This window comes from Trichoderma gamsii, assembly GCF_001481775.2.
Source record: "Trichoderma gamsii strain T6085 chromosome Unknown Scaffold_22.2, whole genome shotgun sequence".
In the NCBI taxonomy this organism is placed as follows: Eukaryota; Fungi; Ascomycota; class Sordariomycetes; order Hypocreales; family Hypocreaceae; genus Trichoderma; species Trichoderma gamsii.
Window position 1 is genome coordinate 98,034 of NW_020171359.1, and position 18,285 is coordinate 116,318.

An 18,285-nucleotide genomic window follows, 5' to 3' on the forward strand; every position below is an offset into this window, starting at 1 on the left:
GCTGCACTTCCCAGCAGACTTGCCTGCTCTGCAGCTGTGGGTGAAAAAGATAGGCGGGCCGTTAATAGCCTCGTTAGCGAGTTTGGTATGTGCAAGTGAGACAGAGCTTAGCGTCCATATCTCTCATCTGCCTTATGTGAATACTTCTCGTTAAGTTCGGTACTGACAAACGGTTTGTGCAAAATAGCTACTTTATGGACTGTATGTCTTGGTGTATAGAGCACTCTTTCACCCTCTGGCGAAATACCCAGGACCCTTCCTTGCCAAGTTCACAAACCTTTATTCTGCCTACCATGCATGGAAAGGCGACATCCATCTGGATATATATCGCTGCCATCAAAAATATGGTAAGTAAAGAATTTAGGGCAATTGTCATCCCATGGAAAACTAACAATGAGACAGGCGAATATCTTCGATACGCCCCAAACAGGCTGCTTATCAACAACGTAAATGCGCTCTACGGTAATACTTTTCGCATAGCCAATGGCGACTTATTTCATGCTAATAATCGTTTTAGATGTTTATGGTCATGGTTCCAAGGTCAAGAAGTACAAGAACTACAGGGTGCTGGCTCAACAGGCGCCCAATACTCTTACCCTCAGTAACAAGGTGCAACATGCTCGCAGGCGCCGCGTTGTTGCTCAGGCGTTTTCTGAGACCAGTCTTCGCAGATTCGAGCCAAAAGTTCAGTCAGTTTTGGAGAGATTTTGTCAACATTTGCGTAGTGCTGCCAATGAGTCCACCGAAAAAGGCTGGACCAGTCCCAGAGATATATCGAAGGATTGTAAGTTCAGCCATTCTCAAGTCCGACGGTGGTACATACTGATCTTTTTGTGATCAGTCAATTACTTGGCATTTGATACCATGACCACGGTCTCATTTAGCTCTGATTTTGACACTATTCGAAATCCGGAGAATCGTTATCCAATCGGCGCTCTTGAAGAGTCAAACGTTCGACTAGGAGTGCTCTTACAGGAATCAAAACTCACCTCGTTCAACTTGGATCAATATCTCTTTCCAGCATCTATCGTAGGACGAAATCAATTCGTTGGATTTCTCCGAAAGCTTCTCAAGAAAAGACTCCAAGATGTTGGTCTTTCGGATGGAAAAGACATCTTTGCATTCTTGAAAGATTGCAAGGATCCTGATACGGGTGCCGAACTTAGCCCTAAGGAACTGAGTACTGAGACTGCATTGTTTGTGGTAGCTGGTAAGGCATTCTGTTTCTATATCGTATCTTATATATGCACGAAGGAGAATCTAATGTTGAAATTTGCTTTAGGATCTGACACAACATCGGCAAGCATGGCTGGGGTAGCGCATTATCTGACTGGATCATCAAGTACCTACCGCAAGGCAGCTGAAGAAGTTCGTACAACTTTCTCGTCACTGGATGAAATTGTTTTCGGGCCCAAGCTCAACTCTTGTGCCTACTTGCGTGCTGTCATCGATGAAACTCTTCGAATGTCACCTCCTGGCGGTGCTGCTCTTTGGCGAGAAGTTGAGACCGGTGGAGCCCTGATTGATGGAACCTACGTACCTGAGGGAACAGATGTTGCTGTCGGTATCTACAGTATTCACCACCACGACAGCTATTACAAAGAGCCTCTCAAATTTGACCCTGAAAGGTGGTTCCGACCCGTCAACGAGGATGGAACTGCCCGAGCAGATACTGCGAGACAGCCATATATGCCTTTCTCTATCGGATCTAGAAGCTGCGTTGGGAAACCTCTTGCACTGGCGCAGATTATGCTCACTTTTGCCCGGTTGCTCTGGGAGTTTGATCTCCGAAGAGCGGATAATGAACCAGGATGGGAGGAGAAGGATATTACGCCGATTGAGTATAAATTCAGAGATCATGTGTCGGCCAGAAAGGACGGCCCGGTTGTGTGCTTTAAGCCGCGATCATCTTAAAAGAAGATGAGATTTAAAGATGGGGAGAGAAGTTTGGCGATTGGATATGACAATGGTGTGGGCGCCGTCAATGCGTTCCATTTTTGGACTTCTACTACTTTTGGGTTATGGTTAAGACTACTTTTATAATAGAATGTTTATCTAGAAGAAGCAATAGCAAAGTCAATTTTATTGAGCGCCTCTGGCTGATATAGACAACTTCTTATAATTTTATTATGTTACGCAATTAAGATTGAGACTATATCACAAGTGCTGACGGGAATGGGTCGCTATTATGGAGGCCCTATTAATGAAACTGAGATTAGACTTGGCAGCAGATAGCAAAAAATAAAAAGTAATATTGCCCATATGCTTACAACTATTTTATTATACTAAAAAGCCTCAATGAGATGATCAAACAGTTTCCTAACATGCCTTCGCCCCGTGAATCCTGAAGTAGATTGGAGAGCAAACTAGCGTACGATGTCCTTGAGCGATTGTCATTGTTATAAATACTTCACTTATTCTTCAAAATAGTACCAGTGGTAACTTATGCAATATTGGACTCTCAATGAGAGAATGCTATTCACCCCTTTCTATTCTTATATATCCCTATTTTGCCCTTTCATAGTACAGTTGTAATGATTTACACAGCAGTGACTCTTGTAAGCCAGCCGAACTTGTCCTCAATCCTGCCTTTCTGGATGTCTTCCACAGTCTTGGCGATCTTGGATGCGACAGGTCCAGGCGCTGCAGCCCCGTCTTGATAGACAAACTTCTCATTCGTAGTTTCCCGGGTAATCGACTTGACAGGAACCACGGTTACAGCAGTTCCGCAAGCTAGGACCTCTGAGAATTCGGATAGTTCCTCGTATTTGACCTGCATAAGCAAGAAGCAGTTAGTACTACGCATCTCTCTTTCATGGTTGAGCAGCGGAAACTTACAGGCCGGCGTTCGACTTGCCAATCAAACGATAGGGCGAGCTGTTGGATGCTATCGCATGTGGCGCTGTTGATGGCACTTGAGCTATCAGGCACCACGATAACAGTCTTTCCATCTTTGATCTTGACACCGATAAAGCCAGATGTGGAAAACTCATCAATCTCGCTTCTTGTTTGGCTATCAAGATGCAGCGTGAGGGCATAGCCTTGGCTCTTAGCCTTGTCGGCCCATTTCATCACAGGAGCGTAATTGCCCCCAACCTTACCAGATCCAGTGCCTCGGGGCGCAGCTCGATCAAAATCTTCCAATATCAAAGCATCAAGCGGTTGAATACCATGGTAAGCAGCCGCGGGGGTAACGTAGACGCAGAAGGTGTATTCATCAGTCGGGCTGAGCAAGATACGAGGCCCGGAACCGAATACAATGGGCCGAATGTACAGCATTCCATTTTCACCGTTTGGTGGAACGAATTCTGCGTTCTTTGCTACTGCGAGATGCACAGATCGCATGAAAAGTTCTTCGGGAACCGCTGGGATGGAGACTAATGATGCCGAATGCTGCATTCGGATGGCATGGAAATTAGGTCTTACAATGTTGATCTCCTTGTCATCAGGAGTGCGAAAGGCTGCATAAGTTTGAAGTGTTAATATCTAATTTATCCTAAATGTTATTGAATCATAACGTCAATAGCGTTATGAGTGGGAGGCTTGTTACCTTTGAGTCCTTCGTAAGCCTCTTGGCCTGGATGTCATCTTGTTAGCCCATCACATCATTTAACACACATAGATCAACGTCTCAACGAACCATAGTTGAAGACAGGTGCCAATCCGTGAACACGAAGGTATGGATCCGGGATAAACTTTGGCTCAGACCAGCCTGTCTCATTGGTCCAAGTTGATTGGACGTGCCCATTGACAGTCGTCAACGCAGCGAGGCCGTTCCATACTTGAGCAGTGTTAGTTCATGCGGCTAATCAGTTGGGTGTTATTGCAGGAAACAAGCTAACCTATATCACTTCGTGGTGGGGGAGGGAAACGCATTGTTGCAGTTGCGATAGCAATTTTGGGAGATTGGTATTGGAATTGGAAATAATGTAGTATTATCTTCCAGTAGACATCTATCGTGAACTAGATATAACATGGAAAGAGAAAAAAAAAAAGAGACTCAAATATCTTGTAACTATTCATGGATGCCATAGAAGACACACCATCCTGCCAAGAGCTATAGTAGCGCACTAAGCCCCCAGTGTATAGCTTTAGGCACAGAGTAAGCACGAACAAACATGATCGTTAATCGGAGAGAATTGAAAGTAACCGCTCACATAAAGCACTAACCGAAGAGAGTATGGCCTGCTTTCTGTTTGTTGGATGACCCCTGGCCTTCATCGGCGACTTTGCTTATTTTCGCTACTGGGGTCGTCTTAAAACAACCCGAGCCCTGTGTGTAAGTATTATGGTAGAAAAGAGCAATGAAGGTTTACGAGGCTACTAATTTGCGGGATGTATTCTTATGATTCATGATGATATTAACGGGTAAAACAGAATCCCACAGGATCTAAAATATATTAACTCTTAGTTCATGATATGAGACAATCCCAGCTATGCATCTGGGTGGGCTGAAAAGTAGTGTATGAAGCTGCTGTAATGTGACTTTAGGCGAGTCTGATAGTGCTCTGTGGGAAAAGTTCAAGATGCGAAGTTGGTCCATGTTATTGGTTAGAAAATTGCCAATTGATAATGCTCTACCATCATCTTGAGAGAAAATCTACCAAGAAACTACTTCAAAATTGCAAAGCTAGTGATTCGCCGCTCTATTTTAATCTTGCCTCAACCATTACTGCAGCTTGGTTAGCTCGACGGTGACATCCGCGACGGGAACCCAAGTGGTTTTGTCAATGTCGTAGTCAGCCTTTCCTTTCCTTCCGTCAATGATCTTGACGTCGTACTGAGAGAACAAGTGGACAAGGATAGCTTTCACCATGTGTCCTGCCAAGTACTGTCCTAAGCATTTTCTGTAACCGAACCCAAATACAAAGAGGTTGTATCGTAGCTAGATAAAAAAAGCGTTTGTTAATGCGTGTCACCACCTACATCAAACATATGAAAACTTACGTCTGTTGATTTGAGGTTCCTGAATCGATTAGGGTCGTACTCTTCACTGTTGGGACCCCAGAACGGATTGCGAACGTTGATAGCGTAAGTGTCCACAAGCACCATGGTCTGTTATTTTTTGTCGTCGTATGTTAGCACTACTTTCGGAAAAAGCATATAGAACTTTATACATGTCAAGACATTTTAGGATGTCTCCTTCACTTACGTTTGGCTTTACGTGTATGCCACGGAAATTTTTGACACTTGGAGCGCTCTCACCGATGCTGAAGACTAAGCAAGTAAACCGGGTCAGTCTGATCTAGCATTTCGACTTCCGTCAAGCGAAACAAAAAGGGCGAGCTACTTACCTGCAATAGGCCTCAATCGTAGGGACTCATAGTAACACCGGTGCAGGTGAGTATTGACGTTGGTGATATACTCTTGAAGATTATCCTTGTGGGCTTCAATTTCTTCTCGAAGCTCCTTTTTGACATTCTCATGATCGGCAACAAGAGTGATAGCCCATGTAAGAACGTGGGTTGTGACATCGAGGTTTGCAAAGAGCATTTCATCTAGAGTGTGTGTGACCTAAGCGTTGATGGTCAGTATTTACTGTATTTCCTTCTTTCTCTGAAGGGACAGAAGTTTGGACGTCTTGCCGAGTCTCTTACCTGTTCTAGAGTAATATTTCCTTGGAGATACTCGTCCCAGTATGTAACAATTGGAAGTGGAAGGCCTTGTTCACGTCGAGATCTAGCCATACGAGTATTAAATTCGGCCCAAGAGTCCAAAAACTCCTGAAGCTGGTTGTAGGCAGGTCGGTCAAACCATTTTAGGTATGAAGTACGATAGAAGCTCCCCTTGAAAAAGAAAGGCAACAGTGCCTGGCGCTTCTCTGCAATCGCCCAGAGTTCTTCTTTCTCAGCTTCGGTCATATTGCCGTAGACAACCTCGGCTGTAAAAATGAAGGGAAACTTCATGAATGCTGCCATGGCTGGGACCGTAAACCGGCCTTTGGTTTTTGCTATCTCGGCTCCCTCATTCGAAATGGTGTGCAAGTTTTCCACAAAGGCTCTGGCATCTGACTCCGTAACACTAATGCGTTTGACCGAAGCTCCGTGAGTAAATGAGGGATCGACAACTCGTCGCATGTTTTTCCATTCGTCAAGTGAAAGTAGGCCAACACAACGTCCCAGAACTTTGTCAAAGAACCAGCCAAAATTGCCGTCCAAAGGCTTGGTGTGTTTATCGGAGTCTGTATGGAAAACTTTGAGATCTTCGGGAGTTGTGAGAACTCTGTATACACGAAGATTAATCTGCAATTAGCTTCCATTTATTTTTCCTAGTAGTAACACGGCCTTACATTTCTGGCTTAGGACCGGCCCAAACTCTGTAAACTGGTCCATATTTTCGCCATTCTTCCGATCTTGCAGCGCCATTGAGGAATTTGTCTGCGAATTGGCCATTTGGCCACTGCCACTTGGGGCCCGGAGCCGCTCGTCCCGTTGACAACACGCCGCCATTGAACGTGCTGAGGATGGCCTAATGAACATGTGTTAGCTACTGACAATTCCCCGTAGGTAGAGATAGCGGTGCATAATCATGTTCGTTTTAGTGCTCGCCCTCATTTGATTGAATACTAACATTTCCAACGAAGTCACCCCATATCCGAATAGTGAGAACGGCCACCGTAGCCAACGATAACACAACTCCCACAGCCAGGAGGCCGGGAGATGACTCGTAGAGTTGAAATATCATGGTGATGTACTTGGAAAATCGCTTCAACACATAGTTCTAAGAGTACAATATGAGACAACTAGGTTGAGCAAAAATTTGAGCTTGGGGATTTTATTAGAAGCGTAGGAGAAGACGCCTGTAAGCCACATGGCAAGGGTGCGCCATCCATGCATTCCTGTCGGCTCAAAATTTACACCCCAGTCACAGCAATGTTGCAAATGTCAGCTAGCACTAGACACCGCATTGCAAATACTGATGTTTCCCGCCGAACAAGCCTGGGTATCTTACTGCAGGGGCTGAAGCGAATTTGATACTGTTAGCCACGTGTAAATTAAAATAAGCTGATTTACCACTGGAAACTAGAAGGATTTATCCACTAGGTTGCAACAGACATCACAACAACTTTACTTTTCTGTATACGTTGAGGCCATGGTTTAGTGTTTTACATGGTGTTTTTTGTGTATACTTACTTGGATACTACGCATAAGCTTTTTTCTTTTTTTCGTCATTATCTATTTCATGACGATACATAAACATTGCCAATAGAAAACACTAGCTTGGTATATCTTTTCTATGAGCTGCTGGGTACTAAGCTGCAAGTATAGTAGGGCTAACTGCTGACAAGAGCTATGTGGGGAAGACGCAAAAGGAAGCCGGAGAGATAGCAATCGGCGCTTATTGTCTCAGACTACGGGGAATATTGTAGTGCTGTCGGCGCCTAAGTATGGTAAGTACTGGGCACTAGAACGCATCCACGGTTATCTTCATTGTCTTATTGCTGCAGTTAATCAGCCCATTGTCATGCAATAACGTAGTAGAACTCGGAATTAAGAAGTGTAGAAAGTCTGTTTGGCCCCTCCCACTACTAAAACTGTTAGTAGTTATGAATAAACTCCTATTAAAGGCGTCGAAACCAATGATCAGAAGATACAGTTAGAAAGCAACTTATAGAATTATTACCAAGGACAACTCGAATTATCTTGTTTTTCATTATGGCTCAGCCACGTTTTTTGGCAGATGCATTCCCTTACACCAAGACCATCAATGGCCAGGAGATTGCATTTACAGACTACGGCTTTGCCCATGACGGGCCTGCGATAGTCACTTTCTCCGGATGGAACTCCGACCACCGAGGATATTCCTATGTCACGTCATATTTGATGGAGCATTATCGTGTTATTAGCATCTGCTTCAGAGGCCATGGACCTAACCGCGATAACGTCGAAGACTTTGGGTTCGACGACCATGCCCGGGATGCCCTGGCTCTGCTGGATACGCTAGGCGTCGATCAGTTTATTGTTCTTGCAGCGTCCCACGGAAACTGGGCAGCAATGAACTTGGCTGAGATAGCGGGCCGTGAGCGCTTGTTAGCAATCTTGATCCTGGACCATCTAGCAGTCGACGCTTCTCCTCAGTTCTACGGAGCGCTGAAAGCCCTGCAGGGGAAAGATACTTGGCGCCAGACGACCGTAGCCTTCTTCAAGAGCTGGCTTGGTGGTAACCAAAATCTAAATATTGAGTACCAGTGTCTTACCGCTATTGGAGGCTTTGGTTACGAAACCTGGGCTCGATCCGGCAGGACGGTTGAAGCAGCATACAGAACCTGGGGCTCTCCGTTGAAGAGGCTTGAAGCACTGAATGACCCGCCTTTGGTCCACCACGTTTACAGTCAGCCTGGTAGCGAAGAATATGCGAAGCTTCATCAAGACTTTCAGCAAAAGCACCCGGAATGGTTCACTTATACTCACGCCAAGGGCGATACGCATTTCCCCCATATTGAGCAGCCGGAGTTGGTCTTCAAAGAGACGGTGGCACTTATGGAAAAAGCTATCAAGCGAGCAGCGCCTACAAAGAATTAAGTGAGAAGTTAAGAGTAGATAGCATTATTAAAAATTAGTCTATTTATACATATGCGTAAATAAATTTATCAAGTCCTCCAATACTCGCGGTTGAAATCGTTTCCCTCGCCATTACAGCGAAGTACCGTTTACTATCATATAAGATTTCTCGAGTAGTAACTATTTGCGCCATTCCCATGCCTAAACCTCAGCTCAATACTGTTTTGAGTGAGTCGAAATGTTGAAGTTGCGATCAAATAAAGCGATGCTATGTCTAGGTTCCGATCTCAAGGGACTTAGATCTCCTCCGTGTTGTCTCTGGGGGGTTGAGGATGATTCTTTTCGATGATTCCCTGATCGCCGTTGAGTTCCTGGTTGATATCGTACTTTTGAACGAGCAGACTCAACAGGAGGCCGACTCCAGCCAGGGCACAGCACACTGCCCAGACAATACGCAGACTATCCACAAAGGCAACCTTGATATCGTGCTTATCTTGACCATCGGGCATTGCCTTGATGATGTCAACCAGACCTGCTGCGTCTGCACCATAAGCGGTTGCGTTTGCCGCAAGATGAGGATATTGGCGCAGGTTGGCAACCATGCGATTCTGGAAGACCACTCCTCCAATGGCCACTCCCACAGCCTGACCGAGCGATCGGAAGAAGCTGAACAGGGCCAAAGCCATAGGAACATTTTCTGGAGAGGTGGCTGCCTGGATGGCTGTAGCTACTGAAGGGAAGAGGAATCCGAGACCAATACCCGAGACCAAGTTCAAGAAAATCCATCCAGGTATGCTAGTGCCTGGCTTTAGAATGCAGAGCAAACCTAAACCAAGAGTTGCGAGAGCCCAACCGGACCAGGTAGACCAACGGTATCTGCCAGTCTTTGTAATAAGCGCACCGGCGAAAGCACCAGCAGGCGCCACGGTGAAAGTCTGCGGGAAGAGACATACACCAGTCAAGACGGGGGTGTATTCCTTCACAGCCTGGAAATACAACGGCATGTAATAGACAATACACCACACAAGCAGGCCCGAGAGTGCAGAGCTGAAATACGAGACTCCAGCTGTACGGTTGTTGAATAGTTCGATCGGAATGATTGGATTTGGGGCGATGAATGCCTCGTAAACGACGAATAGGGCAATGCCGGCGATACCAAGAATCAAGGGGACTAGTGTTCTCCACGAATCCCAGCTGTACAGGACACCACCCCACGTCAGCGGAATAAGGAAAGACGTTGTGCTAGCGATGAAGACGACTGAGCCAATGTAATCGATTCGACGAAGCTTCTCGGCCAAAGAGGTTGGGACAAAGTGAAGATTCATGAAGACGACGACGCAGAAAATGCCAATGCCGATGAAAGGGAAATTGATGTAAAAAATCCATCTCTAGAACAATCTTAGCTATCCGAGGAGCAGAAAAAGTGCATGAGTTGTATGGTTCCTTACCCATGATGCGTCACCAGCAAATGCGCCTCCAATAATGGGGCCAGTCACGGATCCCACACTCCACATGGCATTCATCAGACCGTAATATTGTCCTCGATACCGCATAGGCACTAAATCAGCAATGAGAACCTCAGTGATGGCTGAGATGCCACCACCTCCGATACCTTGAATACATCGGCCAACCAGCAGCTGACCAACGTTCTTTGAGACACCAGCAACTATAGCCCCGATGAGGAAGAGGATGATGGCAATGATAAAGACAGGTCGACGGCCAAAGATGTTGGAAAAGGAAACAAAGTTTGGTTGGAAAACTGTACTCGATCGAACAAGTCAATTACACAGTCCAGTATATACACAAATTGGGAGACGATGAGGAGCCAAAACTAATGACATACCTGTCGCGCATAGCAGAAATCCCGTACCAGCCCAAAATGTCTCAATTCCGGAACTGTGAAGGGCCCTAGAAATTGTCTGTTGAATGGGATTTCATGGTCAGCTAGGTTTGTCTTTGGTTACGGTATAATGTTCTCTACTCACAGGCAATGCCACACCAATGGATGTGCTATCTAAAGCCACCATGAGGGTCAAGACACAAATGGTAATGAAGACGAAGAGTGTGCGCTTCGAGATTTTCCATTCTTGCTTTGCTGGGTCACTACCACCTTCAGAGTCAATATTCTCACCAGTGGTGACAACCTCTGGTGGAACAGAGCCTTCTGTTTCTTCCTTTGACATTTTTGCTTGCTCTGGCCTGAGGGCGTAGTTGCACAATGCAGCTGCAGAGGATGTGGCTTCTCATCCAGACTTCAAGCAAAACAGATAAATGGAAGACGGGAAAAATAGGATGGAGAAACGAAAGGGAGGCTGGTTGCTGTTGGTTGTTGCCATGTCGTATTCAGTTACAAAAGAGGAATGAGGCCGTATTGCGGATGAGGTATAGTACGTACAAAGTACAGCCAGTATAGTAATGGCGCCATCGTGTAAGACGGGAAGCCTGCGGAATAGTCGCCGAAAGTGTTACTAGAAGAGGTAACTCGCCGATAGAGTAGCTTGACCACGGTGTGAATGTTGAAAACAGTCATGTCTACGATGAAAGATAATTGTAAATAGGATACATTTCTAAGTACAATACACTATTTGGCTATACAAGTAATAAAAATAATAATAACCCTGTTAATGATAAAATAAAGTAACTGGATCGGGAGTCTGGCATGCACGATGCGGTATTTCATGATTTCGATTATGGCACAGCACTAGCGAATTGGCTCCTGGGCAATTTAAATGCGGCAGCTAGCTTCGAGTAAGCCCAATATGGCTGACTTATTATCGGTAAAATATGGATATGGAACTCATAGTTGTCCACGGGGTGTTCTATAATTGACTGTATTGCTTTGTGACTCGTGCTTGTATTGTAGATAACCGATATATTCTTTCTGACCTGCAATCCCATTCTCCATTTACACGACTCTGTCGTTGTCTTTCATTTTAGTACTTTCCTGGTTCTTTCTGAAGTCACACTGAACCAACAGACAAGATGGCGGGTTCCACTGATCAAGCAATCACGAACCCTACAACAGTATGTGATCTTGTCGAGCAGTGGGCACAGAGGCAGCCAAACCACATTGCCATCTCGTTTGGAAACAGAACAGTCACATACTCAGAGCTTGATAACGCAGCAACTCATATTGCATGGCTTTTGTCCGAGAAGCAGGTTAAACATGGAGATAAAATTCCTGTTCTGGCGCAGAGAGGCCCGGAAATGGTAGCCTGCTTCTTGGGCGTTCTTAAGGCTGGTGCCTCCTATATCCCTATTGATATAGAATCTTGGAGCGAAGATCGAATCCAGTCAACATTGAAGCGAGTATCCGCCCGAGTTGTTTTAAACACTTGCACAGACGAATATCCTGAATATGAAGAGGTTTCGCATACCCAGATTGAGGCAGCCTTTGCGTCAGACATATCGCGACACTGGCAAAGGAATGAGGACCGCCCGTGGAAAAAAATCCAGTCTGCTGATCTGGCCTACATTATTTTCACTTCAGGCACAACCTCTACGCCAAAAGGCGTCATGATTCCGCACAGCGCACTTTTGAACTATGTGCAGCAAGGCGGAGAGGAGACTCCCTTTAATCTGAACGCAACACCCGACGACACTGTCATGCTCATATTCTCGCCTGCTTTCGACGCTGCTACTGGGGCCATTATGTCGACTCTCTGCAATGGTGCTGAGCTGAGAATTGCAACCACGTCTGATTTCTTGCATACTGTGACGCTTTGTACTATTATAGCGTGCACACCATCTGTCCTACAAACGATACAAGATCCTACAACTTGTTCCAAGCTGCGGACTATTGTGCTTGGTGGAGAAGCGCCGCCCATCGCGTTGGTTCGCAAATGGGCAGAAACTTTGCCGACCTCTGCCATCTACAATTTCTATGGGCCAACAGAAACTACCATTGCTTCGCTCGTGGCACGCCTCCATGCAGATAAGCCTATTACTCTGGGACGTCCAATGTCGAATGGACGTATATTGTTGCTTGATGGAGAAACCGAGTCTGATTACGGAGAAATCTGCTTAACCGGCCCAGGCTTGGCCAGAGGTTATTACGAAAATGAAGCGCTCACAGCCGAAAAGTTTGTGTTCTGGCAAGGCGAAAGAATCTATCGAACTGGAGACTTTGGCCGATTCACAGACCACGGACTGGAATTCGCTGGTCGAAAAGACAGCTTTGTCAAGAACCGTGGATTTCTTATAAACCTTGATGCCCAGGTGATTCCCATGCTCAGCAACAGCCCCAATGTCATGGCGGCTACGGCTTTCATGTATCGCGGCCGGCTAGTGGCGTTTGTGACGCCTGAAACCGTTGATGGCGTTGCTTTGAGAAAGACCCTGTCTCAGGAATACGACGCCTTTATTATACCAGATTTGATTCGCACAGTAGAATTCCTGCCTCTTACTCCCAACGGCAAAGCGGACAATCGAGCTCTGCAAGGATTGTTGGACGCTGAAAGCTCGCAAGCGGTGGATGGTGGTTCATTGCAAGGCATTTCTGATACCGGTTCAAAGATGGATGTATTGAAAGCCGCGCTCTCCTTTGCTACGTCAATTCCTCTATCAGACATAACAGATAACAGTTCCTTTGCAGAACTGGGTGGAAACTCACTAGCAGGACTGAAAGTATTATCTTTTTTACGAACAAAAGGTTTCCATCTGCGACTCAGCATGCTCTTTGATCTCCCGGATCTAGCTGCCATTCATGATGCGATTGAAAAACTTGACGAGGAAGAAGGATATGCAGAGGATCAAGCGCAGACTCCTACGTCAGGGCCCCTGTCAACCCTCCAAGCCAAGATGATTCAAGCAGGACTTCGAAATCCTACTGTGAATTATATGTTACTACGAATCTCTCTACCTCATACAGGAAAATCGCTGAGTGGAAGCAGATTCCAGTCTGCATGGCGCCGCGTCATTGAGCGGCACTCAATTTTCCGCACCACATTTAATCTGAAAGATCAGTTACAAGAGGTGCATCCAGAGCTTAACCTTGACTGGAGCAATGAAGAGACCACAAAAGATCAGCTGCAGAGCGTTATCCAGGCCCGTTCCCAGGAGATGCGCAAGAAAATCTCGTACATTGAGCACGGAGATACATTCGTGCCCATCTCTGCTTACCGACTCATCACTGTTCCTAACGTCGGCTCTACGCTCTTATCCCTTGTACACCATAGTATAGCAGATGGATGGTCGTTCAGTGTGATATTAGACGAGCTTCGACTGGCCTTGGATGGAAAATCTCTCCCGGATCCTCCACAGTTCATTAACATTGCCAATACTCAAGCGCGGCTGCAGGAAGATGCCCAAGGCAACGCATTTTGGGATGCGCTCCTGGAGGATAGTTTAACGCAGCCACAGCTGACTCTACCAAGGCCTCCCGCTGATACACCGGCCGCTGATTGGTCCAAAAGCCTCCAAGTGAACCTTGGCTTCACACCAGAGGGTTTGGAAACTAAAGCACGTCTTCGGAGAATTACACCGGCAACAATGATCTACGCAGCATGGGGCCTGGTGCTGTCAAACTACAGCTTCACTGATCGGGTGGCATTTGGCGCGGTCTTTTCCGGAAGAAACATTGATACAATGAATGTCGATCGAGTAGCTGGACCACTCCTGAACACATTGCCATTCCCATTGGAGTTTCAGGAGGAACAGACTGTTGCGGAAATGCTTTCAGCTACACAGAGCCAGCTTCTAAAGATGCTGGAGTTCCAATGGTCTTCTGATAAGACTGTGGCTAAATTGCCAGCAGATAGAATAGCCAATGCACTCCAGACCATTGTGGTCATGGAATACGATCTGCCGACTCTGGGAGGAACTTGTGAGGCACTCCCAGAGCCCTGGAGCATCGAACGCGAAGACATGATGGAGTTTGGCATCTCTTTGCTACTTGAAGCAGAAGACGATGGCAGCCTTCGCGCCCGTATTCTATATGATGGCTTGCGATATACTGAGCGGAGTATCACTGGCCTTTTAAGCCACTTCAAGAGTGCGATACAAGGGCTACTGGATAACAAGAATACTCTGATCCAGGATGTTCGCGATAAGATTATTACAGGTGAAGAAAGACATGGCTTATTGAATCCGCCACGAGGCCGAGTTGGCAACTATCAAGGTTATGACACCATCAAAGACGCCTTTGAGGCTTCTGCAGCGAAATGGCCAGATTTGCGAGCTCTGGAGTCGACGCGCGGTTCAATGACTTATCGGGAACTAGACGAGGCTGCCAACAAGTTGGCTAACCATCTGCGATCTATCACGAAGCCAGGGAGCGTTGTTGGCATTCTCACCGATGGCTCTCTTCACTGGGTTGTGGCAATCTTAGCAGTGCTTAAAGCAGGCTGCATTTGTTGTGCCATTGATGTTAATCTACCAGAAGCACGCATCAAAATCATCACCGAACAGAGTGGCGCTTCGGTTTATATTGCTGCGAATGAAAACTGTGCACGAGTAATCCAGAACACATCAGAGAAGCACATCATAGTCTCGGAGGAGTTTGTTGCGTCCTGCAAGGCTGAGCCCCAACAACTCGAGACCATCTCAAAGCCAAAGGACGTCATCTACCTTGTTTTCACCTCAGGAAGCACCGGCATCCCGAAAGGTATGAACTCCATTAGATACGACAAGCCACTTGCGGGTAATTGGTGCATCAGGGCTAACTGCGTGATGTAGGTGTTGCGTTGCATAATCACAGTCTTCTCATGGTTATCGACCATGAGCCCACTCGTCTCTTCTCCGGGCCTGGTCGTCGCAATGGCCAAGTCTACGCTCTAGGTGAGTTTTGCATAGCAAAGATGAACTTGTTAGTATGAAAGATCAATTGGCTGATCGAGTGTTTCTTTTCCTCTTGTAAAATAGGTTTTGACGTGGTTCTGGTTGAAATCTTTGGTACAATTTGCTATGGCGGTACACTGGTCTTAAAGGACCCTAATGATCCGCTGGGTCATCTTAAGCGTGTTGACGCAGCGCATTCTACCCCTTCGCTTCTGGCAGCTTTGTCGCCGGAAGAGTATCCAAATCTTGACACTATTGGTCTTGCTGGAGAAGCTGTGCCTCAAAGTCTTGCTGATGCGTGGTCACACAAGCGCCTATTCAACTTTTACGGACCAAGTGAGGTAAGAATATCAATGCCATACGAGCTTTCAATCGCTTTCATGAGATAAAGTTGTGGTTCAACTAACTTTTTGTGAATAGTGCGCTCCTATCTCAACTGGAACTGAGCTTCTTCCTGGTGACAAAGTAACCATCGGTAAAGCCGTCCCTCATTTGGATCTTTACCTTCTGGACCACCATCAGTGTCTTGTTCCTCCAGGAATTACCGGAGAGATCTATCTTTCTGGAGAGCAAATGACACGTGGATACCGGAATCTGCCTAACCAAACCAAGGCCGCGTTTTTGCCAAACCCTTTTTCTCCTGGCAAATTTATGTATAAGACCGGAGACTTGGGTTGTTGGACAGAAGACATGAAGGTCGCCTATATGGGTCGCATTGACAATCAAGTGAAAGTGCGAGGGTTCCGAATCGAAATGGAGGAGATTGAAAGAGCTCTGGTACGAGCTGATTCCGCCATACAACGTGCCGCTGCCATTGTCGTTGACGGTATCCGCATTGTTGCCTTTATTACACCAAGCACTGTTGATACTTCGGCAGTTTCTCGGAAACTGAAGACATTGCTACCGGCTTATGCTTGTCCTGCTCAAGTGATGGCGTTTGAGTCTCTGCCGCAGTCATCAAACCTCAAGATTGACCGGAAAGCACTTCAGTTGTTGGCTACCGAGTATAAAGACCAGGGAGATGCTCCATCGACACCGACTGAGAAGATCATTGCAGAAGTCTGGAGCCAAATTCTCAACTTTGAAGACGATAGTAAAGTACGCATTACGAGAGACGATGACTTTTTGGCTATTGGCGGAAACTCTCTATTGGCTATTAAGGCAGCTCGGTTGATCTCTGAGTCTATTGGCTATCACATCCCCATGCCACTCTTGATCAGAGAAAGAGTCTTATCCGGCCTCGCGCAAGCCATTGATGGATACAAATCTCAAGGAGATCTAGAAGATGGACTCACCACTTTCAGATCCTTCTTATCCAACCTATCTACCCCAACGAGTCTGGCTGCACCCCAAGCACCATCAGAGTTGGAAGAAGAGTTATATGTCTGGCATACCGTGACAACCACTAAATCTCTTCTCAACACCGCATTTCAGTTCATCATTGAAGGCGATGTGGACGCTACATTGCTTAAGCAGGCTGTGGTCTCCGTGATCCGGAAACATCCCATTCTTCGAGCCCGCTATGTCCTCGAAAATGGGCTATTGTTCCGCTTGATCAGCGACGAAGTTACTGAACCGCTGTTTTTCACTGGAGGCGCGTTAGATTCCAATGAATTACAGTCGCTGATTGACAAGCCATTTGATCTAGCCAACGATCAACTGATCAGGGTGGTCATCTGGAGCCAGGAAGATGAGAATTCGAAAATGACGACTTCACTTTCACTCATCACTCATCATATAATCACAGACAAAGCCTCACTTGCCATTTTGCTGCAAGAAGTCAGTGAAGAGTACCAGTCAGCAATTAATGGTATCACTACCGATAAACTGAATGGAGATGCAAGTTCTCACAAGGGTAACTATATTGAATGGACTCAATGGCTTCAGCAAAATAGCAAGCTGCCTGCCACGCCTGAATTAACAGCTAAACGCGAGTTCTGGAAGACCAGAGTTGAGGGCATCCAATCTATTGAGTTTTCTGATAGCCTTGAGACTCAGGTTCTTGACACCGAAATACCCGGCTACCAATCTTTCGTTATACCAACCGCAGATAGTGCGGGCTTTTCTCAACGGCTAGCCCTGGCTACAACCGCACTGACAGTTTCAGCGGTGTTCGGTAACACCGATATTACGCTCGGTATTCCATATATGAGTAGAGACGAGCCTGGATCGGGGAGCTTAATGGGGTTATTCCTTGACCGACTTCCAGTGCGCTTTGCTTTCAATGAAAGTAACATGGCCGACTCTACGCGCCTCATTAATGACATTACAACAGAGGTCAATCTTGCAACTGAAAACCAGATACCTTACGCTGAGATTCTACAGTTGGCAAAAGATAAAAAGTCTCTCTTTGATGTCATGGTGATTTATCACTGGCAGTCAGATGCCTTGGAGCACTCTCTCAAGATACCCGGAGCTCAAGTCTCAAGCAAACCTATCCGAGCCCGAGGAGCCAAGTTCCCACTGCAGCTGGAGTTCAGTGAACAGCAGGACGGATTGCACTGTGGAATCGAGTACGATGCTTCCAATATCTCTCCTTCGCAGATGGCAGCTATTATTTCCTACATGCCTATAGTAATCAAGGGTCTTGTCTCTGACTTAGCACCAGCTGAGATCCTTTCTTCGTTCCAAGCTGTTAAGCATATCAATCCCCTGTTGGCTATGCCGACTTTCAAGAGTAGAATTGCCGAAGTTTGTGGCATTTTCTCTGAGGCGCTGGGAATACCTTTGACAGAGATCACGCCTGATCTGACGCTGTTCGATCTTGGAGGAACACCTATGACTGCTATTCGGCTGCACTACTTGTTAACTGAAAAGGGCTTACATTGTGATCTGCTTAATATTCTTAGAAGGCCTACCGCAAAGGATATTGCTTGGTTGAGTTAGGGGTGTAAATTATTTGTTATATATAGCTAGCTTGAATGCTTGATAAATGCAATTTCGGTCTAGTCAAAAACATCAGATTATCATTAGTTTGACCTTTCTCCAATTCGTGGTGCATCGGTAA

At 46.2% G+C, this 18,285-nt stretch overlaps 6 protein-coding genes across 6 annotated transcripts; 3 read left to right on the forward strand and 3 right to left on the reverse strand.

The window, feature by feature from the left end:
* Positions 1-293: 293 nt before the first annotated feature.
* TGAM01_v206454 (hypothetical protein) lies at positions 294-1,914 on the forward strand (the record flags this gene model as incomplete). Its single annotated transcript, XM_018801777.1, has 5 exons — positions 294-351; positions 403-462; positions 518-784; positions 842-1,210; positions 1,283-1,914. The coding sequence occupies 5 exons, from the start codon at positions 294-296 to the stop codon at positions 1,912-1,914; spliced, it is 1,386 nt and encodes a 461-aa protein (XP_018665092.1).
* A 625-nt stretch (positions 1,915-2,539) lies between these two features.
* TGAM01_v206455 (branched-chain amino acid aminotransferase) lies at positions 2,540-3,876 on the reverse strand (the record flags this gene model as incomplete). The annotated part of the gene is made up of 5 exons (XM_018801776.1): positions 2,540-2,773; positions 2,839-3,461; positions 3,551-3,577; positions 3,641-3,781; positions 3,843-3,876. 5 exons carry the CDS (start codon positions 3,874-3,876, stop codon positions 2,540-2,542), a joined length of 1,059 nt encoding a protein of 352 aa, XP_018665091.1.
* A 793-nt stretch (positions 3,877-4,669) lies between these two features.
* On the reverse strand, positions 4,670-6,684 carry TGAM01_v206456 (cytochrome P450 monooxygenase; the record flags this gene model as incomplete). Its single annotated transcript, XM_018801775.1, has 7 exons — positions 4,670-4,885; positions 4,948-5,055; positions 5,153-5,217; positions 5,295-5,514; positions 5,598-6,222; positions 6,290-6,468; positions 6,571-6,684. 7 exons carry the CDS (start codon positions 6,682-6,684, stop codon positions 4,670-4,672), a joined length of 1,527 nt encoding a protein of 508 aa, XP_018665090.1.
* Positions 6,685-7,655: 971 nt separating this feature from the next.
* Positions 7,656-8,522, forward strand: TGAM01_v206457 (hypothetical protein; the record flags this gene model as incomplete). The annotated part of the gene is made up of 1 exon (XM_018801774.1): positions 7,656-8,522. The coding sequence occupies one exon, from the start codon at positions 7,656-7,658 to the stop codon at positions 8,520-8,522; it is 867 nt and encodes a 288-aa protein (XP_018665089.1).
* A 275-nt stretch (positions 8,523-8,797) lies between these two features.
* TGAM01_v206458 (major facilitator superfamily transporter) lies at positions 8,798-10,684 on the reverse strand (the record flags this gene model as incomplete). Its single annotated transcript, XM_018801773.1, has 4 exons — positions 8,798-9,889; positions 9,950-10,260; positions 10,345-10,420; positions 10,487-10,684. 4 exons carry the CDS (start codon positions 10,682-10,684, stop codon positions 8,798-8,800), a joined length of 1,677 nt encoding a protein of 558 aa, XP_018665088.1.
* Positions 10,685-11,483: 799 nt separating this feature from the next.
* TGAM01_v206459 (hypothetical protein) lies at positions 11,484-18,164 on the forward strand (the record flags this gene model as incomplete). Its single annotated transcript, XM_024549872.1, has 5 exons — positions 11,484-14,015; positions 14,196-15,105; positions 15,177-15,278; positions 15,363-15,619; positions 15,699-18,164. 5 exons carry the CDS (start codon positions 11,484-11,486, stop codon positions 18,162-18,164), a joined length of 6,267 nt encoding a protein of 2,088 aa, XP_024405346.1.
* Positions 18,165-18,285: the final 121 nt, after the last annotated feature.